This window comes from Podarcis pityusensis (assembly GCF_964106645.2).
Source record: "Podarcis pityusensis genome assembly, chromosome: 10".
Classification (NCBI taxonomy): domain Eukaryota; kingdom Metazoa; phylum Chordata; class Lepidosauria; order Squamata; family Lacertidae; genus Podarcis; species Podarcis pityusensis.
The window spans coordinates 2,436,058-2,463,489 of record NC_138035.1 but is presented as its reverse complement, the minus strand read 5'-3'; the positions used below and the strand labels follow the sequence as shown (position 1 = coordinate 2,463,489).

Genomic DNA, 27,432 nt, shown 5'->3' with positions numbered 1-27,432 from the left:
GTTAGGGTTACGGGGCGCAAATCCACGGGTTAGGGGGCGCAAATCCACGGGTTAGGGGGAGCAAATTACTTGCCTTGCCCCGGGTGCTGACAACCCACGCTACGCCACTGGGGGCAGCTAAACGACTCCCCCCAAATCCCAGCTCCCCACCACAGCCTCTGACTAAGGCCAGGACAATGACCGTGGACACAGGCACCGTCCATGCACAACAGCCAAGAGGTTCAGCAAAGCAGCCGATACAATTGTAGCCAGAAGCGGATTCCATGTGTTAAGGGAGAAATTGTTGGGATATTTCCGTTCCACCTTAAAAGGGAGCAGGCTTTGTGAGTAACAGAGTCTGCGCATGTCCTGTTCACAGGATGTTTATGCTTGCTGTTCCCTTTCGATTTCAGTCGGGCAGAGATGCTGACTCAGAACGGTCATGTTTTTCTTTGTTCTGTTCAACGCTAAATAAAGTCTGTAAATATGCTCTTCTGCTCTTCTGCGGTGCAAGCTTTCTGGCTGTGTTTCTGCTGATAAAGGATGTGCACGAGCCTGGAATGTGGCAGTCTATTTCTAAGGCTTCGTGTCGCTAATTGCTGGATCTGCGTGGCTACAGAGATCGATGGACGTCCGGCAGCCGGCTTGGGGCTCAGATGGACGCTATCTCCCTGGCAGTATCCCAACAACAAGGTTTCGGGCCCAGATTCACAGCACCTACAGGAGAGTAAAGCTGCAACAGACTGCGTCTGAGAGGTATGTCAAAAGCGAAAGAGAGGTTTTTCTCTGTTTACCTCGGAAGGAGCCTTTGGAACTCCGGCAGATTAATGGCTCTGGGAGCCAAGCCAGAGAGTTCGTGATTAATGAGCTGCCAAGATAAGGAGTCTTTGAAGGCATAAGAGACTCCCGGCTCAAAGGAAAAGCTGAAATGGAGTTTTTCCAAGCTTCAGAGGCCATTCACTGCCCTAAGTTACATGGGCAGAATTATGAAACCTGGGCAAAATGGTGTGAATCTTTGCTGCGTCAGTTTGGGGTGTGGCATACCGTATCTGAGCCCCCCCCCCCAGTTCCTCTGACAGAGAAATGGAAAGCCGATGATTCGAAGGCGATTGACGTAATCGTCTTGTCCGTCTCTCTGGAGGAAATAAAGACGCTAGCTGGCAATCTGACTGCACGTGGGATGTGGAATGCTTTGATGAAAGCTCACAAGCCAGTCATCCCAGCCCAGAGTTTGACTGCATCGGAGGTCCTAGCTGTTTCCCAGAATGCGAGTGAATGCAGGGATGCTGAGGGCACCGGTTGCAAGCTGCAGGGGGAGCTGACCGTCACGTCATCCCAGGCAGCATTCCAGCCTCCAGGGGGAGCCAAGGAGTCGGCAGCTGAGAGCTCTGTTTCTCGTGGGAACCAAGGTCATCGCCTTTGCAGAGGCCGGAAAGGCAAAGGTAAACAAAGACAGATGCCTGCAGATTGCCAGAAGCAGAGGGAGGGTGAAGAGCCCGCGCCAGGGAAAAACAAAGCATTGTTTGCTGGCACAGCTTCACCAAAGGCTAAAGGCACGTCTGCTGACCAGAAGCAGGGGGGCAAGCTGCAAAAGCCCACGCCAGTGGAAAACAAGGTTATGTTTGCTGGCACAGCTTCACCAAAGGCTAAAGGCACGTCTGGTGGCCAGGAGCAGCAGGGGGGCAAGCTGCAAAATCCCACGCCGGTGAAAAACAAGGGTTTGCTTGCTGAAAAGACTGCTCCAACAGCCAAAGGCAGATTTATTATCGATTCAGGTGCGAGCCGCCACGTCACGAAGGATCGCCACCTGTTCATCTCCTTCAAGCCTCAGGAAGGTGAGATCCACCTGGCTGACGGAAGGACGTTGCAAATCGCAGGAGAAGGGACTGTGAAACTTGCAAGTTTGCACACAACCATCAGCGGTGTACTTTATGTTCCAGGCGCTGCAAGCAATTTGCTAAGTGTCCCACAGCTTACTGGGCGTGGTTTTCAGATTTCCTTCAAGAGGAGCGTCTGTGTCATCAGTAAAGGCAAAGAGGACTATTTGCATGCAAAGTTTATGGATGGTTTGTTCCATATAACTTATGATGACACTGCTGTTGTATCTAATGCTGATTCTTGTTGTGTTGCACAAACTAACAAAGTTCTTCATGCAGGTTGCATTCACGATGCGCATCGAAAGTTTGGTCATCTCTCTTGGAAGGCACTGGCCAAGATGCCAGAGGTGGTTGAGGGTTTGAACATCAAACCCTGTAAATTTCACATGAAATGTGTATCTTGTGCAGAGAACAAGGTGAAGGTTGCTCCAAAAGGCAAGGAATCTAGCAGGCAGGCTTCCAAGCCCTACCAGCTAGTGCATGCGGACCTGGTTGGTCCACTTACGCCCTCTTTAGGAGGAGCAAGGTACTTCATGGTTCTAATTGATTCTTTTTCCAGGTACATTCATGTGTTTTTGCTCGAACAGAAATCGCAAGCGTTTCCGAAGTTTAAGGCATTCTGTGCTTGGTTGGAGAATGTGCACGGTAAACGTATCGCCTGTTTGTTTACCGATCGAGGCGGGGAGTTCACTTCTCAGCAGTTTGAAGCTTTCCTGACTGAGAAGGGAATCCAGCATGACATGTCAACGCCCAGATCGCCATGGATGAATGGGCTTGCGGAGCGAGCAAATCAGACATTGCTGCAAGGAATGAAAACCTTGTTGCATGATGCCAATCTCCCTGATAAGTTTTGGGGGGAAGCTTTGGGGAATTTGGTTTACTCCTTTAATCGCAGATTGTCATCACCCATTGGCTGTACCCCCTATGAGAAGATGTTTGGCAAGAAACCCAACACCAAACACATGAGAATCTTTGGTTCTGACATGTGGGTACACTCCCCACAAACCAACAAGCTTGGGAAGCGTGGGGCACATGGTTTGTTCATGGGATACGAAAAAGGTGCATACAGGGTATGGATGACTAACTCTAAGTCCATTAAGTTCACAAGGAGTGTTGAGTACAATCCTAAGTGGGGGGGAAATGTGGGAATTTTCCAGAGTTACCCAGAGGAGGATGACGGTGATGTCAAGCAAGCAGCTAAAGCTGAGGAAGCTGCTGAGGATGAGGATGATGATGATGAGGATGATGATGATGATCAGAGTTCGGATTCCAGTTCAGTGGGCGGTGCTGCTGCTGGTGTCAGTGACAGTGATGACACAGCAGACTACCAGAGCGCAAAGGCCTCAGTCAGACCATCTGATGCGTCTGACAATGAACTGGAAGAACCACTGTTCACCATTGGTCAATTTTCTCCTAAGAAGGAGGAGATGAGTCCAGAAGACTTGCGTCTAGTACGTAGGTCTGAAAGGGCGACCAAAGGCAGACCTCCAAAGAGGTATGCTGATGAGTTTGCTAAGACAGCAACTGCTGTTCTTAGTAGCTCAGAGAAGGTGTGGGAACCTTCAAGCTTCAAAGAAGTTCAGGAGTTAACCTCTAAAGATGCTGAGCCTTGGCTTAATGCCATGAAGGCTGAAGTTGATTCCTTGAACAGGAACCAAACTTGGGAACTGGTACCGGTAGTCCCAGGAATGAGACTGGTTGGCAGCAAATGGGTCTTCAAGGCCAAGACAGACCAGAATGGCAAGGTTGTCAGACACAAAGCCAGATTGGTTGCCAGAGGTTTTTCACAGGTACCAGGACAGGATTACCATGAGACCTACTCTCCCACCGTCAAATATGAGAGCATTCGGCTGATGCTCAAGATCGCTGCGGAGGAGAAACTGCATGTTTCCCATCATGACATTAATACAGTTTTTTTGTACGGGATTTTGAACGAGGAGCTGTTCATGCTTCCACCTGATGGGATGGAGATACAGAAGGGAATGGTCTGTAAACTGCGGAAATCCTTATATGGTCTTAAGCAGAGTGCCAGGTGTTGGAACACCAAGCTCACTGAGACATTGCTTTCTCTAGGTTTTCACCAGGGCAAAGCTGATCCATGTGTGTTTGTCAAGGAGGAGGGGCAAAACAAACTGTATTGTTTATGTTTTGTTGATGATCTTCTGATGTTTTGGAAGAATCAGGCTTTTTACCAAAGCACCCTAGCTCAGCTGAAGGAGCACTTTGACATGAAGGATCTTGGTGAGGTATCCAACTATCTTTCTCTGCAGGTGGAGAAGGACCAAACAGGTAATTTTCTGGTACACCAAACACAGAAAATTGCTGATGTGTTAACCAGGTTGAATTTGGCTGATGCAAACCCAGCAGACACACCGATGGTGACAGGTTACCAGGTAGACAGTACTGCTGAAGCGTTTTCTGACACAACGCTGTACAGATGCATTCTAGGCAAGCTGAATTTCATTGCCAGATGTTCAAGACCTGACATAGCTGTAAGCTGTAATCTGCTTAGCAGACATGCCAACAATCCTACGGTTCAGGATTGGAAAGCTCTGAAGCGCATAGCCCGCTATTTGAAAGGGACTATGCACTACAGGCTGAGGTTCACCAGTCAGAAGACTGGAGGTCTTGAAATCTTTGCTGATGCAAGTTTTGGAAGTGACACCACGGATGGTACAAGCACTTCTGGAGTATGCTACATGTACAACCACTGCCTGTTTGACTGGCTGTGCAAAAAGCAGACAACAGTGAGCCTAAGTTCCTGTGAAGCAGAACTCAATGCCCTGTCATTTTCACTCATGGATTGTGAATGGTTGATGCAACTGTTTAAGGACATCGGGGTTTCTGTGAAATGTCCTGTACAAGTGTATCAAGACAATAGATCTTGTTTGGCTTTGCTGAACTCCGAGAGTTGCAAGCAAAGAACCAAGTACTTGCAGATTAAGCTACATCGTGCAAGGGAGTGTATTCAGAAAGGACTGATTCAGGTGTCCTACATGCCAGGAAATGAAATTCCTGCTGATCTGTTGTCTAAGGTTGTTAACAAAGAACAACTTAAGGTTTATGTACAAAGGTTGCAATTGGGTTGAACCACAGGTACTACAGGTTACACGGAAAGGGGGAGGATGGACTTCCGGTGGAGCGCGGAACCTGCTGCAGGCGAGGGTTTTTTCTGCGGAGAGAGCCCTAGCTTTTTCAGCCGAATTTGGAGGTTTTTAGGGCGAAAAAAACCTCCTGCTAAGCCTCTGGAGGGTGTCTAGAGGTCTAGGTGCCCGGCAGTGCCTGGAAGCTGTTCGTCCGGTCGTCAGGTAGCCTTTGAATAAAGGTGAAGAGAGCGACAGAACGAGCAGTGGGTAATTGGGCAGCCATTATAGCGGCGAACCAGCGAAGCCCCGAGCCTGCAAGGATTAGCGCCCCGCTCTCGATATAAAGAAACTCGGATCCAGAACTTAGTCATTATGACAACGTGAGAGGGGAAAAGATAAGGAAGTCTCCGAGTAAAAAGAGAAGAGTCCGAGTTCAGCGCCGGCTTGACTTCATTGAAAAAGACGCAGCGCTGCATGCAGAGCCGAAAGAGAAAGTAAGTTACCGCTAGCGGCTACTGTTTCCGTCTCTCCCGTCTACTCAAGTTAAAAAGAAACTTTCTCCAAAAGATAAAGGAGAAAGGGAGAAAGCTAAGGGGGAGCAGAGAAGTGTTGTGATAAGAAGAGAAAACCCAGTCGACACTGTAACTGAGGTAACTGAAATATAAAGAGGACTATTGTTAAGATTTATGTGAAGAAGCTAAGGCATTAAGAAGATTTTCCAGCGCCATATTAAGCGGGGGTGGAGAGGAGATTCAGACGCCATATTAAGTGGTTCTAAAAGACGTATATAAAGAGAAGACAAAACACTTTGAAGTACTTTGGGTTGACGTTTTGGGGTTTTCCTCTTATTTACTAACTTTCTTCGTTACCTCTGTTTATAAGACACTGAAAGAGTGAAGAATATAAGGAGGGTAGATGAAAAAAACTAACTAAGAAACTTCCTCCTAAGTTTGAAAGGGGCTGACTCCCTCCTGTGGCGTAAACCAAATAATACACCCTAATCCTGGAAAACCTCAGTGGAGGCTTTTTAGGCTAAACGAAGTAAAGAAGATAACTGTTCCGGAGAGACCTCACCTCCTGTTGGACTAAACTCATTAATCTACTTAGTATGAACATATTTGGTTAAGGAACAATTAACATGAATATTGACAATTATACTCAAATTAACATTTAAATTTGGAGTACCTCTGAAGTTATAAGTGGAGTTCTCCCAAAATTTCTGTTATCTCTACCTGAACTATACTTGGATTTACAAATTTACAAATCGGGACTGTGTTTACCAAAGCGTTGGTTGGATTAGCCCGAATAGGGGCAAGAAGACTATAAACAGAATAACTATCAGAACTAACAAACAACTACTTTCCCTCGAAGTTTAGGGGGAAGGGATAACATTTAAACATATTAAGTGGAGGCAATTGTCTAAAGAAGTTGCGATTGGTAGTACCTTGATTTCTGGTTATTTGTTGTCATTTGTTGTCATTCTATATAGGGTTGTACATACTACTTTTGGCGGTTAATTTAATATTATCTAATAGCAAGTATAAGAATATTTGTATAGGAAGGATAGGAAAGACAAGAAATACTCAGTGGAAATATACGATATTTTGAGATTTAAGATAATGTCGCATACGCAAAAAAAAGGGGCGGAGGGGGGAACCCCAACAGATAGGAGAGCCTCAAAACAAGAAACAGAATTTAGAACAGAAATACTGAGGATGTTTGCAGAAATAAAACAAAGTGAGAAAAACTTAGAGACAAAATTAGAACAGGTAGATAATAAAATTGGGAAAATGGACAAAAAGATTGAGGAGACAGTAAGTGAACTGAAAGGACAGATCAAGGAGGTCTCAAAAAGAGTGGATGAAGGATTAAAAAAGACTAAACAGGAAATGAAAGAAATGAAGCGGGAAGAAGAAAAAATGAGAAATGAGATAGCAGATTTAAATAAAATGCAGGAAGAAATAAAAGATTCTATTGCAATGAATGAACTAAAACAGAGAGAAGTTAATCTAAGATTGAGGCAAATTCCGGAAGTACAAAATGAAAATATAAAAGAAAGACTAACAAAGGAAATAGCGCAGTGGATGGAGTTGGCGGAAGAAGATGTGGCGAAGACAATACAAAATGTATACAGAATGAAAATTAAATCAAACAGGGTAAAGAAATTCCCAGGGGACTGTTTAGTTACGTTTAAAGATAGAGAGATGAGAAACCTGATTTTGCAAAGGAATAGAGAGAAGAGATTATATATCGATGGAAACTACATAATTATATTTAAAGATATCCCAATAAGGCTGCTGAAACGAAGAGAACCTTACAAACCACTGGTGCAACTGCTTAAGAAAAATAGGATTGACTTTCGATGGGAATTTCCGGAAGGTGTCTCATTCTTTTACAAAGGAGTTAAAAGAAGATTGACAAGTCCCGAGGAAATAGGAAAGTTCACAAGAAGATATAAAGAGCTTCAACAGGGAGAGGAGGAGACTAAAGGAGCAGAAGGAGGACTAAGACTGAGGGAGGAACCAGAATTGGGAGAAGAAGAAGAACAGAACGGAGGAAAATTTGAGGAAGACGAAGAAGAGGAAGAAGGAGAAGAGACAGAAAGGATATAGGTTAAAATTTAAATTTGATCAGTGGTAAGGAAAATGACGCTAAAATTATGGAATTGGAACATTAATGGAATGAACGATAAGAAAAAACGGAATGGAATTGAACGTATTCTAAAAAAGAAGAACTTGGACATCATATGCCTTCAAGAAACACATGTGGCCAAGAAACACAGGAAAATTCTCATCAATAAGAGGTTAGGGAATGAATTTATATCTTCGGATAAAGAGAAAAAAAGAGGTGTAGTACTTTACATTAAAAATAAAATTGAATCCCACCAATTATTTAAGGATGAGGAAGGAAGAATAATAGCGGTTCGTATTAAATGGCAAGGTGAAATTTTGATAATAGTCGGGATTTACGCACCAAATGGAAACAAAACAGAATTTTTTAGATTATTGGAAGAGAAGCTATTCGAACACATGGATCAGAAAATCATAATAATGGGAGACATGAACGGGGTGGTTTCAACTGAAATGGACAGACTAAGAAAAACGAAGAACAAAGAAGGAAAGTTACCTAAGACATTCTTTATGATGACCAAGAATTGTAACTTAATAGATATTTGGAGACTTAGGCACCCTCTGGAGAAACAATTCACATATCACTCAGAACCGAACCAATCAATGTCAAGAATAGATCAAATATGGATATCAAATGAATTGACACCAAGAATTCAAAAAATTGAAATCCAGGCCAAAGTCATTTCTGATCATAACCCAATAGAAATGGAGATGAAGGGAGCTGAAGAACGAACCTTCAGATGGAGGTTGAACGATAACTTATGGGATGATCAAAAGTTCGTTGAAAAAATACGGAAGAAACTATTTGAATATTTTTTGGATAATTTAGACAAAGGGGTGAAAATAAGTGTGGTATGGGATGCAAGTAAGGCAGTAATGAGGGGCCTTTTTATTCAGCAAAGTGTGTGGAAAAGAAAAAACAAAGAAAAAAGGATAAAGGAGATTTTGAGACAGATTATGGACAATGAACAAAAATTGATTAAAAAACCGAACAATGAAAGGATAATGCAGGAAATAAAGTCCCTCCAAACTCAATTTGCTATGTTAATAAATAAAGAGGTTGAGTGGAATATCAAAAGGTTAAGACAGAAAAACTTTGAATTCGCCAATAAGTCAGGAAAATGGCTTGCTTGGCAAGTTAAAAGGAGGAACGAACAAAATACAATCAGCAAAATACAAATAAACGGAGAAGAAACAACTGACCCGAAAAGAATTAGAAAAGGATTCGTAGACTTCTATGAGCAACTATATAGGAATAAAGAAAGGAACATTAAAAAAAAAATAGAAAGATATTTAAAAGAAAAGATGGTGAGGAAGATTTCAATAGACCAAAAGGAACAGCTAAATGCCCCAATATGTAGAGAAGAGGTAGAAGAAGTGATAAAAGAATTGAAAAGAGGGAAAGCACCGGGCCCAGATGGGTTTACATCGAGCTACTATAAAGAAATGAAAGACACATTGATGACTCCGTTAATTGACGTGATGAATAACATCCTAAAGGAAAGAGATATCCCAGGCACATGGAAGGAGGCATTTATCACAATAATTCCAAAGCAAGATTCGGATCTAACCCAAGTTAAGAATTACAGACCCATCTCTTTACTAAATACGGATTATAAGATCTTTGCCGGAATCCTAGCCAAAAGACTAAAAAAGATACTAACAAAAATTATACACGAAGACCAAGCGGGTTTTTTACCGGGCAGGCAAATAAGAAATAACACAAGAAGTATAGTTAATTTAATTGAATATCTTTCCGATAGATGTGATAAACCAGCCAGCCTAATCTTCGTAGATGCGGAGAAAGCCTTCGATAATGTAGTCTGGGATTTCATGTTGAAAAATTTGGAAATTATGGAGGTGGGCCAAGAGTTTTTAAATGGTATAAAGGCAATTTATACAGAACAGAAAGCGAGACTGATAATTAATAATGTCATCACTGAAGATATAAAAATATCCAAAGGAACAAGACAGGGATGTCCGCTTTCGCCGTTGCTCTTTATTGTGGTTTTGGAAGTCTTACTAAGTGCAATAAGACAAAATAAACAAATTAAAGGGGTAACATTAGGTTCAAATGAATACAAAGTTAAAGCCTACGCAGATGATGTGGTCTTAACAGTGGAAGAACCTATAGAGAGTATAAGGGAGATTTTGGAAGAGATGGAGAAATTTGGGAAGTTAGCAGGATTTAAATTGAATAAGAGTAAGACAAAAATGATTGTTAAAAACTTAGATCAGGATAAGATTGAATTAATACAGCAACGAACTGAAATTGAGGTTGTTAAAAAGGTTAAATATCTGGGACTTTGGCTTACTAACAAAAACATCGATTTATACCAAAATAACTATACCCCGGTTTGGAATGGAATTAAAAAAGATCTGGAGGTCTGGGCCAGGATGAAACTATCATTCTGGGGAAGAATATCCATGGTCAAAATGATGGTGCTCCCAAAGTTGTTATTTTTGTTCCAAACGATACCCATATTAAAAGGTACAAAAAACTTTAAAGAATGGCAAAAGGTGATCTCTAGATATGTCTGGGAAGGAAAGAAGCCCAGAATTAAGTTTAAGTTATTAACAGATGTAACAGAAAGAGGGGGTTTCGCCCTACCAGACATGAGACTATATTACGAAGCAGCATGTTTGTGTTGGATAAAAGAATGGGTAAAGTTGGAGAACAAAGAATTACTAGATCTGGAAGGGCATAATAACAGATTTGGGTGGCATGCGTATCTATGGAGGGATAAAAAGAGAGTGCATAAGGAATTTTGTAGCCACATTTTTAAAGGTCCACTAATAGAGGTTTGGGACAGATATAAAAATATATTAGAACCGAGAACTCCACATTGGCTATCCCCGTTGGAGATAATAAGTGTAAAGAAAGTTAATATGAGAGAAAAGTGGGGAAAGTATGAAGAAATGGTTATTAATGAAGGAGGGAAGTGGAAAGTAAAATCATACGATCAGGTTAAAGTATTCACATATGACTGGCTGCACTATTTTCAGATAAATGAAATGTTTAAAAAAGAGGTGAGGGAAAGGGGTTACGAGGAAAAGGAATCGGCATTCCAAAAAGAGATAATAAACAACGAATATAAAAACCTGTCAAAAATGTATAAAATATTGTTAGAGTGGAATACGAAGGATGAGGAAGTAAAATCAGTGATGGTACAATGGGCAAGGGATTTCGGCTATAACATTCAACTGGAGGATTGGGAAAAGTTATGGAGAGTGAACATAAAATTTACGGCATGCACGTTACTGAGGGAAAATGTGATGAAGATGCTCTACAGGTGGTATATGACACCTGTAAAACTGGCTAAGATGTACAAGACAGATAACAAATGCTGGAAATGTAAACAAAAGGAAGGGACCTTCTATCATCAGTGGTGGGAGTGTAAGAAAGTTAAAAGCTTCTGGGATGAAATTTATAACGAAATGAAAAAGATGTTAAGTTATACTTTTGTAAAAAAGCCAGAAGCCTTTCTATTAGGTATTGTGGGAAAGGACATCAGAAGAAAGGACGGCAAACTCTTCCAGTATGCGGTAACGGCAGCCAGAATTGTGATAGCTCAGAAGTGGAAGCAGGAAGAAATCCCTACGGTAGCAGAGTGGAGAGTAAAACTGACAGAATACGCCGAGTTGGATAAATTAACAGGGAAAATCAGATATATTAAGGATCAAAAGTTTATTGAGGACTGGGGGAAATTTGCGGGTTATCTGGAGAATAAATGTTTTGTAAATACAACGCTAGTGGGATTTAAAGAGGCACTGTAAAGAACTAATAAGTATTGTTTAATAGAAATAATGTATGAAGGGAGGAACGAATGGCAATATGAAATATGGAATGTGTTTTAAAGATATAAATACGAATGAATGTCAAGGACGCTGAAGGAAGTTCAAAATGTATGAGATGTATTGAAATATGGATATAATGTATAAATAATGGGAAATCAATAAAATTTTAAAATGCAAAAAAAAAAAAAAAAAAAGGAAAGGGGGAGGATGTTGGGATATTTCCGTTCCACCTTAAAAGGGAGCAGGCTTTGTGAGTAACAGAGTCTGCGCATGTCCTGTTCACAGGATGTTTATGCTTGCTGTTTCCTTTCGATTTCAGTCGGGCAGAGATGCTGACTCAGAACGGTCATGTTTTTCTTTGTTCTGTTCAACGCTAAATAAAGTCTGTAAATATGCTCTTCTGCTCTTCTGCGGTGCAAGCTTTCTGGCTGTGTTTCTGCTGATAAAGGATGTGCACGAGCCTGGAATGTGGCAGTCTATTTCTAAGGCTTCGTGTCGCTAATTGCTGGATCTGCGTGGCTACAGAGATCGATGGACGTCCGGCAGCCGGCTTGGGGCTCAGATGGACGCTATCTCCCTGGCAGTATCCCAACAGAAATCTGCGGACGTTGCGGACGTGTTTGTAGGCTTGGGGAATTATGGCTGCCTTGTGTCAAGTCTCCCCCCTTTGATAGTCCTTCCCTCATGGTGTAAAATAAAAGTGGAACGGTGCAGATCCGATGTATGGCTGATTTTCTATGAATTTATAACAGAAGCATTGCGTATGTCTTGTGTGTGTGTCATCGTTTATGTACAAATTGAATGATTGGGAGGGGGGGGTTCCTGCAACACATGAATCCCAATCCCAAAGAAGGGCAGTGCCAAAGAATGCTCCACCTACCGCACAATTGCACTCATTTCACACGCTAGCAAGCTTATGCTTAAAATTCTACAAGGCAGGCTCAAGCAGTATGTGGACCGAGAACTCCAGGAAGTGCAAGCTGGATTTCGAAGGGGCAGAGGAACCAGAGACCAAATTGCAAACATGTGCTGGATTATGGAGAAAGCTAGAGAGTTCCAGAAAGACATCTACTTCTGCTTCATTGACTATGCAAAAGCCTTTGACTGTGTTGACCACAGCAAACTATGGCAAGTTCTTAAAGAAATGGGAGTGCCTGATCACCTCATCTGTCTCCTGAGAAATCTCTATGTGGGACAAGAAGCTACAGTTAGAACTGCATATGGAACAACTGATTGGTTCAAAATTGGGAAAGGAGTATGACAAGGCTGTATATTGTCTCCCTGCTTATTTAACGTAGATGCAGAATTCATCATGCGAAATGCTGGACTGGATGAATCCTGTAATAAAAAAATTAAAGTCTTATATATATAATAAATGTTCATAAATGTACCAACCAAGCACATACATAGATATGTGGACCACATGTCTGGAGCAGCACAGGAAGATCGACCTGAAATCATTTTGACTCCCAAACTGACCAAATGTTTTCTCTGCAAGGAGGGAGGGGGTGAGGGAACCTTCCCATTGTCTCAGGAATTGGGAAATCACCATCTCAAAGGAATGGCCAGACTACCAGGAAAAGGAATCAGATAAGGCATTATCAGATAACCTGGCAGACAGGAAAAGACAAGAACATTCAAATTTCTGTTGCAGTCCACCTTTTCTGTGATGTAGGTATGTTTGTGGGGGGTGGTCTTGGGTTACACCCCTTCTGTGATGAATGCAAGGGTGGTCTGGAGCTCCAGGGCAGGGAATTTAAAATGTTTATATAAGGGCAGGCACGCCTTGGTTCGAGGTCCTCATCAGGGGAGCACCCTGTTGCAACAGATCAATAAAGATCAGGCTTACTAGCTGCTTTGCTTCTCAATAGTCTCTGGTTGGCCTCTGTTATTTCCTCCTACCGATGGAGAACCTACAAGGGACTCTATAAAGGGCTCTTGTGTCCCCCATAAGGGAAGAAGGGCAGCTTTTGTTTACAACACATGGCACCCCAGATGGGACCTTCGGTTGCCTGGATTCAAGGGGGGCAAGGAAGGACTGGTGATCCAGCACGCACAAGGCCATTTGCCAGGAGGAGCCACCAGTCCTCTAGTGACCCCAGGGTCTGGAAAGAAGTGGAGTTCCAGCGGGGCTAATCAGAGGAAGCAACGCTTGATCAGGCCGGCCACAGATTTATTTATTTTTTAAAATAATCTTTATTGGTTTAAACTACACACATATACAAAGAATTTACAATCTCATACTGCAAAAAGAAAATTAAAGAAAAAAGAAAAGAAGAAAATACAGAAAGAAGAAAGAAGAAAAAGCAGATTTATGTGCATTAAAAAATTTAATCTTCCTAATTAATACTTAAACACTTAAATAAAAAAGACTTCTGACAAAACGAGTCGTCCAATCATTCTCATTGTACTGTTTATACTGCCGTTGCCCCCCCAAGTTTTATATTCTTTAATATTGTTCCCGTCTACTCCACAAACAGTATTAGTTGTGTTTACAAGTATCACTCAAGTTCTGCTAACATGGTGTGGTTGGTACAATATGATCTTATATAATCCTTAAATATTCTCCATTCTCCAAATATTTTCTGGTTCAATACTCCTCTAACTCGTCCCATCAGTTTTGCTAGTTGTAAATATTCAAATATGAGTATATGGCTTCTCTTGGTGATGTCCACAAGGGTATTTTTGGCTCAAGTAGTCCTTTATATTTATTCCAGATATTATTCCAGATATCACGATTTCCTTATCACATGGCTCAAAAATCCCCTGTGGACCTTCACTTTTTCGTATATTAAAGAAGCGTGCCATCCAGACCGATTCTCTCTTTTTTTTTTTAAAGCAATTTATTGGGTTTTACAATAAAAGTAAACATAATAAACAATATAACATTTGTCTTAACATAGTTTCACATTTTCTTTGGACTTCCTCACATCTCCCGCTCCCACTTTCATCGTTGTAACATTTTGTCAGCAATTTATCATCTTATTTAAATTCTTATATCCCTTCTATATTTCATAATCTTATAATTCTCGAAAGGAGTTAAATTTTCACAGTCTTACTTATTTTCTTTAAAACTTCTAAATTTAGTGGTGCTCAGTTATTTTGGTCTAGCATCTTATTTAGCATTCACTCAAATTACAATGCTTTTGTAAATAATTCTTAAATTTCTTCCAATCCTCCTCAATCCTCTCTTCTCCCAGGTCACGAATTCTGCCGGTCATTTCAGCCAGTTCCATGTAGTCTATCAGTTGCATCTGCCATTCTTCCAGTGTGGGTAGATCTTGAGTTTTCCAGTGTTTTGCGAGAAGTATCCTTGCTGCTGTTGTTGCATACATAAAAAATGTCTGGTCATCCAGACCGATTCTCGTGGCCTTCCAAGTCTAATAGGTCCGTATCTGTCAGAGCTGCTTCCAGATCCTAGCTCACAGAGGATCACGCTAGCCAGCGATCATTAAATAAAAGTCTTTATTGAGTTACAGTTTCCATTCTCAATCTGCTGCGTGCAACTCTACGTCTCATGGTTAGATCGGCGAAGCTCCGTCTGAGTCTCCGCCCCTTGTACACCAACTTAATATCCTAGCCCTGCTCCACCTTTTCCGCCTGACTGTTCTTCTCTGGGTCCCTCTGCCCCCCGGGGTCTCTTCCTTCCGGGATTCTTCTGACGCCGACCCCCCGGACCCTCCTGTCTCCTTGCGCCGGGCTTTAGGACCTGGCTCCCTTTCCGGGCTGCCTACTGCGCCACCTTCCTGTGCATTTGAACTTGGCGCGCGCGCCAAACCTTCCACCTTCCGTCTGACCGTTTCTTCGCTCCCCGATGGAGGTGTGGCCACTCCTGACTCGTGCCCTCCCCCCTGTTGTGAGCTGCCAGCGCTTGATCCCTGGCGCCCTTCTTCTTCCCTGCTCTCTGGCGGTGACGCTGGTCCCGATTTCCAACTGCTCCCCTCTGAGTCCCCTCTGGCTCTATCTTCCTGGGGTGTCCCCCTAGGCTCCCCCCTTGCCCTGGCCACTGGTGCTCCTTTCTGTGAATCTTCTGATTCACTGGAAAGACTCGGAGATCTCGGGTCGTCGTCATCACTCATCTTTTCTTCTGCCTCCTCCCCCTCGCTCTCTGTTTCCTCCCTTGCCCTTGCCTCTGCTCCTGAACCCCTGACATCCATCCCCCCCTCGAAGCCCCCTCTTCCCCCCTCCCCTCCTTCCGGTGCGGGAGCTGGGTGCTGCCGTGTCCGGGGGACGAATGTCGGATACAGTTCGCTCCCCGTGGCGGGCCTCCATCTGAAGTCTTCCGGTTCTTCCTCCCTGCTCTCGTCGACGACGGTCACCTCCGCTTCCATCTCTGTGCCGCCGTGCTCGAAACCCGGGTCGTCCCCGAAAACGTCCATGTCCGTCTCTCCCTCGCTTCCTTCTGGAGACGTTGCTCGCCCTGGACCCTCCAGCCACTTTCTGCGGAACTGCTCCTCTGGTCGATCATCCCACCAATACGAGGGTTCTGAAGCAGATCCCGAGGGTGACCCCTCCGGGGAACGGGCGTCTCGTGTCGGTTCCTCGTCCGAGTCGAACCCCCGGAACGTGCTGGCTGAAAGCGTGGGCGTGAAAAGCCAGTCGTCGAAAAAGTCTGCTGGCATGGGCCTATGTGGGAAGAGGGCATGAAACTCTTCTTTGAGCAGAGGTTCGTCTAAAGCGTAGCCCGGCACCCAGCTGTTGGCACTGGCCGGGGTGCCCTCCTTGGCGAGAAAGTATTCTACCCCCTCTTCCCCCCATCTGGAGTCCAAAATCTCCGTGACTTCGTTGATGCGCTCCTCCTGTGCCACTCCCCCTTGCCCGGTTCTCTCTCGGAGCGGACTCGGTGCCGTTCCTGGTTCCTGAAACCTGTGAGGTGCCTTGTAGGGAGTGAGCACCGATCTGTGGAACACCGGATGCATCCTGGAACCCTCCGGAAGCGCCAGCCTGAAAGCCACCGTGTTGACCTGCTCTTCGACTTGGTAGGGCCCCAGTTGTTTATGCCCTAGTTTCTTCTTCGCCAACGACCTGGCCGGCACTGCGTGGGCTGCTAACCAGACCCAGTCTCCCACATGGATCTCTTCGCCAACCCTTCTGTGTTTGTCCACTTGTACCTTGTATGCGTGTTTAGCCAGCTCCAGGTGCCGCCGCAGCTGATCGTGGACCTCCTGCAACTCCGACGCGAACGCATCTGCTGTCTGCGGCTCCCCCTCCCCCATTCTTTCCAGTCCCGGGAAGGTTCTGGGGTGCCTCCCGTTGTTGGCGAAGAACGGCGTGACCCCCGTGGACACGTGCTTCGTGTTGTTGTAGGCGAACTCGGCGAGAGGCAGGTAATCCACCCACGTCGCAGGCTGTTGATTCGCATAACATCTCAGGTACTGCTGCATGATGGCATTGACTCGCTCCGCTTGCCCGTTGGTCTGCGGGTGTCTAGCCGACGCCAGGTTGATCTTGACGTTCAGGAAGCCCATCAGCTTCTGCCAGAAGTTCGAGATGAACTGTCGCCCTCGGTCGGACAGAATAGACCGCGGCAGACCGTGAACCTTGAACACGTGGTCTATGAACAGTTTGGCGGTTTGTTCCGCCGTGGCCACCTTCGCACACGGAATGAAATGTGCCATCTTGGAGAACAAGTCCACCACCACCAGCACAGCTGTCTTGCCCCTCGAGCTGGGCAGATCCGTGACAAAGTCCGGGGCCACTCTCTCCCATGGTTCGAACGGAGTTTGCAGCGGTTCCAGCAGTCCGGCCGGCGGTCTGTGCACTGGTTTGGCCCTCTGGCAGGTGTCACACCTCGCCACGTAGTCCGCGACTTCCCCTCTCATTCCGGGCCACCAGAAGTCTCTGGCGACTAATTCCACCGTCTTCTCCTTGCCAAAGTGCCCGGCAGTGGGCGCGTCGTGCAGCTGCTGCAGTACCTTGGCGCGAAGTTCGTCTCCCGGCACGTAGATGGCCCCTTTACGGATGAGCAATCCATCTCGCAGCTGGAACTCGTCGGTCGCTGCCGTGCCCCTGTGCACCTCTGCCATCTTTGCTTGCACGAAGGAGTCATCCTGCAACGCTCGTCGCACCGCCTCCAGGTCAACTGTTGCCGCAGCGCACGCCCACACTGTCGGTGCGAAGATGTGCATGGCGGCCGCTGGCGTTGCCTCCTCCAGATACTGTGGCTTACGGGAGAGAGCATCCGCCATGATGTTGGTGTCCCCCGGGACATACTCTATTCGGAAGTCGAAGTTCGCAAAGAACTCAGCCCAACGTATCTGCCTCTGGTTCAGGAACTGTGCCGTGCGCCAGTGCTCCAGATTCTTGTGGTCCGTGCAGACCTGCACCGTGTGCTTGGCGCCGATCAGGAAGTGCCTCCACGCTTTGAATGCTGCATGAATGGCCAGCAACTCCCTGTCCCAGATGGTGTAGTTCCGTTCAGACTTGCTGAGCTTCCTGGAGTAAAACGCTCCCGGCCTCCAAGCCCCCTGCGGGTCTTTCTGCAGCAGGACTGCTCCCACGGCTCTGTCCGAAGCGTCTGTCTCCACCCTCATCGGCCTGCTGGGGTTGACATGAAGCAGCTGCTCTTCCGACGCAAAGAGACGCTTGAGTGCCTGAAAGGACTGCTCCGCCTGCTCTGTCCAGATGAACTTCTTCTTCTTGGAGCTGAGCGTGTCCGTGATGGCCGCTGTCTGCATGGCAAAGCCTTTGATAAACTTGCGATAGAAGTTCGCGAAGCCGACAAACCGTTGGACCTCCTTCCGGTTGCGTGGGCTTTTCCAATCCAACACTGCTCGAACCTTGGCGCTGTCCATGGCGAGCCCCTTGTCAGACAACTTGTAGCCCAGGAAATCCACCTCCGTCACGTCGAATTGGCACTTCTCCAGCTTGGCGTAAAGCCTATGCTGCTGTAGCCTGCTCAGCACTTCCTTGACGTGCCTGTCATGCTCCTGCTGCGATTCCGAAAAGATCAGGATGTCATCCAAGAAACAGATGCACGTCTTGTAGAGGAGCCCCGCCAACACGTGATGCATGAAAGCTTGAAAAACGTGGGAGCCATTTTGCAATCCAAACGGCATAACTCTATATTCGTAGGTGCCCAGGGGCGTGAACATGGCTGTCTTCCACTCATCTCCTTCCCGCATGCGAATGAGGTTGTACGCCCCTCGCAGGTCCAACTTGGTGAACACGCTGCCCTTGCGTACCTTTGCGAGGAGGTCGTCGATTCGGGGCATGGGGAAGTCCGATGGCTTGGTCACACTGTTCAAGGTGCGATAGTCCACTACAAGTCTTTTTTGGGGCGTGTCCCGCTTCTTAACAAAGAATACAGGACTGCCCCCCGCTGCCTTGGACTCCCGGATGAAACCGCGCTCCAAATTATGATCTATGAACTCTTTGAGTTCCTGCAGTTCGTCCTCAGACATGGAATACAGCTTCCCTTTGGGCAGCGCCGCCCCCGGCAGCAGGTCAATTTTGCAGTCATATGGTCTGTGGGGGGGTAGCCTGTCTGCCTCCTTCTCGCAGAAAACCTCCAAAAATTCTGCGTACTTGTGGGGGACCGCTTGCAGCGTGCCTAGCTGCAGCTGTGACTCCTCTTCCTCTCCTTCCTGCCGGGGCACGATGCAGTGTTCAGCGCAAAAGGAAGAGCCGAAGGTCAGCTGCCTCTGGTACCAAGCCAGCGTCGGGCTGTGCTTGTCCAGCCAACTCATGCCCAATACAATGGGCGTGTCCGATAGTTGAGTGACGTTGAAGCTGATGATTTCCCTGTGATTCCCAAGTCGCATCACCATTGGTGGCGTCTGCTTCACCACTTGCCCCCCTAGCAGCTCCCTGCCATCCACCGTGACAACCTGCAGGGGCAGCGTGGCAGGCAGCAACTGTATGGCGTGCCGGTCGACAAAGTCCTGCCCTATAAAGTCCGCATTGCTTCCTGAGTCAATGGTGATTGGCACGTCCATGGTGATTCCATTGGGCAGCTGGAGAGATGCGGTGAGCTTCACTACTGGTTTGGGCGGGAGGGGGTCCATGGGCTGTAAAATCTCTGGGGACTGCTTCACAGACACGTCTGGCTGGGCCCCAGTGCCTCTTCCTCCAGCCAGACTCCGTCGTTTCCCTGCTGTGGTTCTCCTTGCTGCGTTGCTGCAGTTACCATTGCTGAGGCTGCAGTGTGCTTGTGGAGCCTCTGGGGACACTCTTTCGCCATATGCTGTGGATCATCGCAGATGTAACACTTCCTGTTCCCTCTAGGAGGCTTCGCTTTCACTGGTGCCGGTGCTAGGGCTCTGGCTGCTGACTGAGCCCTTGCACCTCCAACCTCCATAGGTTCCGCTCCTCCTCCTGGCGGAGGCGTGAATTGGGCACGCGCTGCTTCTCTGGGAAGGAAGGAGGAGCCCCTGGCTGGTTCGCGCCCCCCACGCCCTTCGTCCCTGCTCCACGGACGTTCTTCCAGCCGCACCCCCACCGCCAGCGCCCTCTGAACGATCTCCTGCGTGGTCCGGGGTCTCTCCCCCCTCGCAATTTCATCTTTAACCGCGCTGTGCAATCCCTCCCAAAACAGGTCTCTTACTGGAGCCGAATCTCTGTCCCATTCCAGGGCACTGACCAAAGCGAAAAAGCGGGCATGGTACTGCCTTACGCTGGCCCTCCCTTGCTTCAGTCCATGTATCTGCTTCCGAGCAAGATCCACGTCTATGCTTGATAAAAAGCACCCATCCATCGCTTTAATAAAGGCATCCGCATTTTGGAGCGCCGGATCCTTATCTCTCCACAAATTGCGCAGCCATGCTTTAGCATCTCCATGCAAATGGGACATGATGAATCCCACCTTCTCTTGCTCATCTCTAAAGTCGTTGTTCAGCAGTTGCAGTGCACACATTACATCTGCTCTAAAGTTGGGGTACTGTTGCAAATTCCCATCGAAGTGAGAGACCAGACCGCCTGTTCGTCTCCCCAACCCAATCCCCTCCGGTTTGGGTGTCAGTTGCCCTTGCTTCGTAAGCACTTCCAACCTGACCTGGAGATCCCTGTAGGCGGCAGCTGCGTCCTCCTCTCTCTTCCTGGATGCAAGAGCCTCGGCATTCAGTCGTGTCACTGCTTCTCTGAGTTCCGCTATCTGCTGTTCGGCCGTCATGTTGTCTGCCGTTCGTGAGCTCGCTAGTAGGCACCCGCTTTCTCTCCTCTCCGCGAGGCTGTAGATGCCCACAATTTAGAGACGGAGCTTACTGTCAGAGCTGCTTCCAGATCCTAGCTCACAGAGGATCACGCTAGCCAGCGATCATTAAATAAAAGTCTTTATTGAGTTACAGTTTCCATTCTCAATCTGCTGCGTGCAACTCTACGTCTCATGGTTAGATCGGCGAAGCTCCGTCTGAGTCTCCGCCCCTTGTACACCAACTTAATATCCTAGCCCTGCTCCACCTTTTCCGCCTGACTGTTCTTCTCTGGGTCCCTCTGCCCCCCGGGGTCTCTTCCATCCGGGATTCTTCTGACGCCGACCCCCCGGACCCTCCTGTCTCCTTGCGCCGGGCTTTAGGACCTGGCTCCCTTTCCGGGCTGCCTACTGCGCCACCTTCCTGTGCATTTGAACTTGGCGCGCGCGCCAAACCTTCCACCTTCCGTCTGACCGTTTCTTCGCTCCCCGATGGAGGTGTGGCCACTCCTGACTCGTGCCCTCCCCCCTGTTGTGAGCTGCCAGCGCTTGATCCCTGGCGCCCTTCTTCTTCCCTGCTCTCTGGCGGTGACGCTGGTCCCGATTTCCAACTGCTCCCCTCTGAGTCCCCTCTGGCTCTATCTTCCTGGGGTGTCCCCCTAGGCTCCCCCCTTGCCCTGGCCACTGGTGCTCCTTTCTGTGAATCTTCTGATTCACTGGAAAGACTCGGAGATCTCGGGTCGTCGTCATCACTCATCTTTTCTTCTGCCTCCTCCCCCTCGCTCTCTGTTTCCTCCCTTGCCCTTGCCTCTGCTCCTGAACCCCTGACAGTATCTTTTAGTGTAATCCTGTCTTTTATCCAAACCAATCCTGCCGCCGCATGGTAGAATTCCAAATCTGGCAATGCAAAACCTCCTCTCTCCTTTTGATCTGTTAATAACTGGTGTTTAATTCTCAGTTTCTTTCCACTCCATATAAATCTAGATATTTCCCTTTTCCACTCCTTAAAACAATCCATTTCTCCTAAAATGGGCATTGTTTGGAATAAGAAAATCATTTTGGGGAGGATATTCATTTTCACAACCGAGACTCTTCCCCAGAGCGAGAGATGGAGTTTGGTCCAGGTTTCCATATATTTCTTTTAAAAATTCTTTCCATACTTTACTAGAATCATCCTCATATACATTTAAACTTTTATTTGAAATCCAGATCCCTAGGTATTTAACCTTATTTTTAATTTCCAGGCCTGTTTTTTCCTGAAGTTCTTTTTTTTCTTCCATTGTGAGGTTTTTTGTCAGTAATTTAGTTTTTTTGGTAGTTTATTTTCAGCCCCAGGCCAGCCATAAATTAATCTAGTAAAAGACCTCGGGTTGGCCAGAAGCAGCGCATGAGGACGTGAGTCTAGGAATGGAGAAGATTGTGGGCGGGATTCTCTGAAACACCCAGCAACCAAGATTCTCATCCTTTGCTATATCTTTTGCTTACGGTCTTCACTCCCAGCCTTTCTGGCAAGAGGTAGCTAGGAGGGGGAGGGGAGAATGGGAGAATTGGGGTTCTGCAATTAGAGAGGCAATTAACTGCAAGGGGAGAACGCCAATCAAAGCTCTCATTCCCTGTCGGGGAACCTGAGATCTGAAACTTTTCCTTTTTCCCAAGGAAGAAAATACAGAAAAAAGGAAGAAGATAAAGCAGATTTATGTGCTGGTCCAAGTGGCCAGTTTGGATAGCAAGGGACTTGGGCTCGGTTTCCAATTTCTCTTTTTCTCGTAAATGCAGCTGCACCGGCAGCACCAAGATCTGGAAGGAAGTGACTGGTGCGCGTCAGAGCGCAAGGGCGTTTCCAGTTCCTTTCCGTTCTCTCTGGAGCAGCCGGATTTGGCACTGGGCTGCCAGGCGTCCAATGGAAAAGGACTCTTTTCCCTAGAGTGTAAGAGGCAGAAAAGGGTGCTGGGACCCCATGGTAAATAAAGGGAGGGAGAAGGACTTTGTAGAGTCCGTCGTAAAGAAGACGAACGACTGTCAGGTCAGGAAAGACCTGGGAAAAGGCTAGCGGGTTTTTGCTTTGGTTGAAAACTGGGATCCCCACATTCTAAGAGTTCTAACTGCCAGACTCAAAGGCATGCGCTGGTCGCAGCAGGAGTCTCCCTGGATGCTTCAGCAGCCAGCCTCCCCTGGGTCTCCTGACCCCCTCCTCTCCTCCCTCTGAGCCTGAACTGCTCTCTGCCCCAGACTCTTCCTGCTCACCAAACCCTGTATCCTCTTCATTTTGCAACACCTCCTCTCCCATTCTGCTCCCTTTTCTCCCTCTTTCTGCTCATTGCCATCCCACCACCAGTCCCCAGGATCTGAGCCTTCTTCCCTTGTGGGTCCCCCAGCTGGTACCTCCCCACCCTCACCAGCCAGTCCATGACAACAACAGCAGCCACAGCACTGTGGTCCTCTGGTAGGAAAACTCCTGAGAAGCATGATTGAAGCAAAACTTCTGGGACTATGGAAAAATACTATCTTCCTCAAACCCCAGAATGAGCAGGAGCTCTGGGGTTGCCCCATGGGGTTCATGAGTGAAGATGGGCCCCCCAGGAGATTTCCCTGGTACCTGCAGCCCCCCCTTCCCCCTCTTGAAATTAGGCTTGGGGGGGAAATCTCCCATTCAATTTCAGTATTTCAAGTTTTCTTCAGAACACGCAGGAGGCAGGGATGAAGTTCTGGACAAGAAGAAGTGTTTGGAGATCATGCGGTGGGGAGGTGACAGAGTTTGATGCAAAAACCAAAGGTACTTTCATCTAAAATTATACTCACCATTGTGAAATGCTGCCTTCATTATTTCATTATTATACAGTTTTACATATAAACACCAGAACTTCACATATACCTCATGCTTGTAGGAATGATTTCCTGCTGAGTTCATTGCTCAGAGTGGACTCTGAGAGGAAGACGTCCCACACTCCATACATCTAAATGGGTTCTCCCATGTGAGAGTCCCTGGATGTTCCTTAATCACTCCATTATAAATAAAGCACTTTTTGCAGCCTTTTCATTTAAACTGCTTCTCCTCTCTGAGTTTGTTGATAGTTTGAAGGGTTTCAAGTCTTAAAGTTCTTCCTGTCCATGAGTCTGTTGATTATGAACTTCCACTAAGAGTGAACCTCTATCTACTTTCCTGATATTTATATGGTTTGTCTTTTGTGTGAGTTTGTTGACATAAATCAAGGGTTCCACTCTGACTGAAGCTCTTTCCACATTCCACACATGTAAATGGTTTCTCCTCTGTGTGAGTCCATTGATGTGATCTAAGGCTTGTATTACAATGGAAACTCTTTTCACACTCCATACATTTAAAAGGTTTCTCCCCTGTGTGAATCTTTTGATGTCTTCTAAGGCTTCCACTATCACTAAAACTCTTTCCGCACTCCATGCATTTAAATTGTTTCTTCCTCGTGTGAGTCCATTGATGTTTCCTAAGGTACCCACTATTACTAAAACTCTTTTCACTCTCCATGCATTGAAATGGTTTCCCCTCATGTGTGAGTCCGTTGATGTTTCCTAAGGTTTCCATTAACATTAAAGCTCTTTCCACACTCCATACATTTATATGGTTTCTCCCCTGTGTGAGTCCGTTGATGTCTTCTAAGGCTTCCATTTTCACTAAAGCTCTTTTCACACTCCATGCATTTAAATGGTTTCTCCCCTGTGTGAGTCCGTTGATGTGATCTAAGGCTTGTATTACAACGGAAACTCTTTCCACACTCTATACATTTAAAAGGTTTTTCCCCTGTGTGAGTCCGTTGATGTGATCTAAGGTTTCCATTCTGACTGAAGTCCTTTCCACACTCCATACATTGATATGGTTTCTCCCCTGTGTGAGTCCGTTGGTGTTGTCTAAGGCTTCCACTATAACTAAAGCTCTTTTCACACTCCATACATTTGAATGGTTTCTCCCCTGTGTGAGTCCGTTGATGTTTTCTAAGGCATCCACTATTACTAAAACTCTTCTCACACTCCATACATTGAAATGGTTTCTCCCCTGTGTGAGTTCGTTGATGATTTCTAAGGTCTCCACTCTGACTGAAGCTCTTTAAACAATCCATGCATTTAAATGGTTTCTCCCTTCTGTGAGTCCGTTGATGTTTCCTAAGGCATCCACTATTACTAAAACTCTTCTCACACTCCATACATTGAAATGGTTTCTCCCCTGTGTGAGTCCGCTGATGTTTTCTAAGGTTTCCATTATCACTAAAGCTCTTTCCACACTCCATACATTTAAATGGTTTCTCCCCTGTGTGAGTCCGCTGATGTTTTCTAAGGTTTCCATTATCACTAAAGCTCTTTCCGCAGTCGATACATTTATATGGTTTCTCCCCTGTGTGAGTCCGTTGGTGTCTTCTAAGGCTTCCACTATCACTAAAGCTCTTCCCACACTCCATGCATTCATATGGTTTCTCCCCTGTATGAGTCCCTTTGTGCAATTTAAGGTGTCCACTCTGACTGAAGTTCTTCCCGCACTCCCTGCACGTAAAACGTTTTCTCTCTCTGTGAGTCCGCTGGTGTGTTCTAAGTTTTGCATTGAAAGAGAAGCTATTTCCACACTCCATACCTTTAAATGGGTTCTTTCCTTTTTGTGTTCGTTGATGTGAACTACGTGTGCTCATTCAGTGAAGCATATTCCACATTTAACACATTTTAATGGCTATTCCTAATGAAACGAAAGGTGCCCTGTCCCCCGCAATTCTGTCTTCTCCATCACCTTTTTCAGAGTGGGCAGAAAGCAAATCCTGTTTGGGTTTCAGGAAAGAGAACACAAGGAAAAAAGGACACATCAACCGCCATTAGCACCTTCTCTTATTTCAACATTTCCTACATTCTCCCATGTCCTCCCCATGTTCCCAATTTTTAGGAAATGAAAATCCTATCATGTCAAATGACACCAAAGAAGGATGTTCTTCTCATTATATGGGATTGAAATGCTAAAGTAGGGAATCAAGAGATAAAAGGAACAACTGGCAAGTTTGGCCTTGGAGATCAAAACGAAGCAGGGCAAAGGCTAATAGAGTTCTGTCAAGAGAACAAGCTGATCATCACAAACACGCTTTTCCAACAACACAAGAGACGACTCTACACATGGACATCATCAGATGGGCAGCATCAAAATCAGATTGATTATATTCTCTGCAGCCAAAGATGGAGAAGCTCTATACAGTCAGCAAAAACAAGACCTAGAGCTGACTGTGACTCAGATCATCAGCTTCTTATAGCAAAATTCAAGCTTAAACTGAAGAAAGTAGGAAAAACCACTGGGCCGTAAGATACAATCTAAATCAAATCCCTTAGGAATACACAGTGGAAGTGAGGAACGGGTTTAAGGATTTAGATTTGGTGGACAGAGTGCCTGAAGAACTATGGATGGAGGCTTGCAACATTATACAGGAGGCAGCAACGCAAACCATCCCAATGAAAAAGAAATGCAAGAAAGCAAAGTGGCTGTCCAACGAGGCCTTACAAATAGCGGGAGAGAGAAGGCAAGCAAAAGGCGAGGGAGATAGTGAAAGATACAGCAAATTGAATGCAGATTTCCAAAAAATAGCAAGGAGATTCCCGCCCCATGGAATGCCCTCTCTTCAGAGGGCAAGGAAGTAGGCAACCATCTGACATTTAGAAGACAGCTGTATCAGGAGGTTTTTATTGTTTGATGTTTTACTGTCTTGTATATGTACTGTACTGTCGGGAAGGTAAACGGCGTTTCTGTGTGCTGCTCTGTTTCGCCAGAAGCGGCTTAGTCATGCTAGCGACATGACCTGGAAGCTGTACGCTGGCTCCCTTGGCCAATAAAGCGAGATGAGCGCCGCAACCGCAGAGCCGGGCATGACTGGACCTAAGGGTCAGGGGTCCCTTTACCTTTACCTATATGTACTGTAAGCTGCCCAGAGAGGCTGGGGGAAAAGACGGATACTATAACTTTTACAGTGGTACCTCGTGTTACAGACGCTTCAGGTTACAGACTCTGTTAACCTAGGAATAGTACCTTACGTTAAGAACTTTGCTTCAGGATGAGGACAGAAATAGCACGGCGGCAGCAGGAGGCCCCATTAGCTAAAGTGGTACCACAGGTTAAGAACAGTTTCAGGTTAAGAACGGAGCTCCAGAACGAATTCAGTTCTTAACCCGAGGTACCACTGTACTATTATTATTATCATGTGATTTTTTGTAGTTATTTTGGAATTTTTTACTGCAATATCAGCTCACAAAATGTTATGGGTGGAGAAAATCACAGGGTTGCCGTAAATTATAATCCCACCTACAAACTCTCATTCACATACAGTCTGTAAATTTGGGAAAGTCACACACCTCACCTGTGCTAATACTGGCAGTCTTTGGCCTGCACAGGCACACCCGGTGTGTAGAGCCTCCAGCCACAGGCACTGTCTATCATGAAAATGGGTCCTTTGACTGGAAAGATTCATGCAGTCGCTGTCATTGGATGCTGATGGGTTGTATCTCAGCTTGTCAGTCACTCTGACATTGCCTACAAAGAATAAGAGGAACAGAAATGCTTTTGAGGTGCAACTTCTATATCAGCCCTGAGAGCCATTCCATGGACTCTGCACCCCTGTTTCTAATGACAGGTGTACATTATCCTCATCCTCAGTGGAGAAGACAATAAAGATGGAAGCCTGAGAGAGAGAAAAGGTTTCTGGCTGCTTCCTGGGTGGGACTGCAGAAACCAAGGGCCACTTCTGAGAAGGCCTCCCCCCTCCCCTCTTGATTTCCTCTTCTCTCCAGGGGACCAAGGAATGGACTGGGCAGAATCGCTGCATCTGGACAGGGCAGGGGCTTATGGGGTGGGAAGAGGATGGAGGTTGCAGGAAGGAAGGGGTGGGGGGACTAGACCCCACTTTCCAGGGATCCTTCTCTGGTTGCCTTGAAGGGGGGGGCATTCC

At 46.2% G+C, this 27,432-nt stretch overlaps 5 protein-coding genes across 8 annotated transcripts in view; 2 read left to right on the top strand and 3 right to left on the bottom strand.

The window, feature by feature from the left end:
• The window catches only part of LOC308486315 (uncharacterized protein), a 126,644-nt gene that overhangs the window by 9,421 nt on the left and 89,791 nt on the right, over positions 1 to 27,432 (bottom strand). Inside the window, exon 2 of the mRNA XM_081023057.1 lies at positions 26,845 to 27,017. The gene's annotated coding sequence lies outside the window, so the exon portion shown is untranslated. The remainder of the gene's footprint in view (positions 1 to 26,844; positions 27,018 to 27,432) is intronic.
• The window catches only part of LOC308486201 (uncharacterized protein), a 74,671-nt gene that overhangs the window by 29,965 nt on the left and 17,274 nt on the right, over positions 1 to 27,432 (top strand). The window lies entirely within an intron of this gene.
• The window catches only part of LOC308486292 (uncharacterized protein), a 72,848-nt gene that overhangs the window by 42,946 nt on the left and 2,470 nt on the right, over positions 1 to 27,432 (bottom strand). The window lies entirely within an intron of this gene.
• LOC308486366 (uncharacterized protein) overlaps positions 21,130 to 27,432 on the top strand; it is a 76,936-nt gene continuing 70,633 nt past the window's right edge. Inside the window, exon 1 of the mRNA XM_081023170.1 lies at positions 21,130 to 21,327. The gene's annotated coding sequence lies outside the window, so the exon portion shown is untranslated. The remainder of the gene's footprint in view (positions 21,328 to 27,432) is intronic.
• Positions 22,759 to 27,432, bottom strand: part of LOC308486368 (uncharacterized protein) — a 42,516-nt gene continuing 37,842 nt past the window's right edge. Inside the window, exon 2 of the mRNA XM_081023172.1 lies at positions 22,759 to 25,269. Within this exon, the coding sequence (XP_080879298.1) occupies positions 24,016 to 25,146 (1,131 nt within the window). The 5' untranslated portion in view covers positions 25,147 to 25,269 and the 3' untranslated portion in view covers positions 22,759 to 24,015. The remainder of the gene's footprint in view (positions 25,270 to 27,432) is intronic.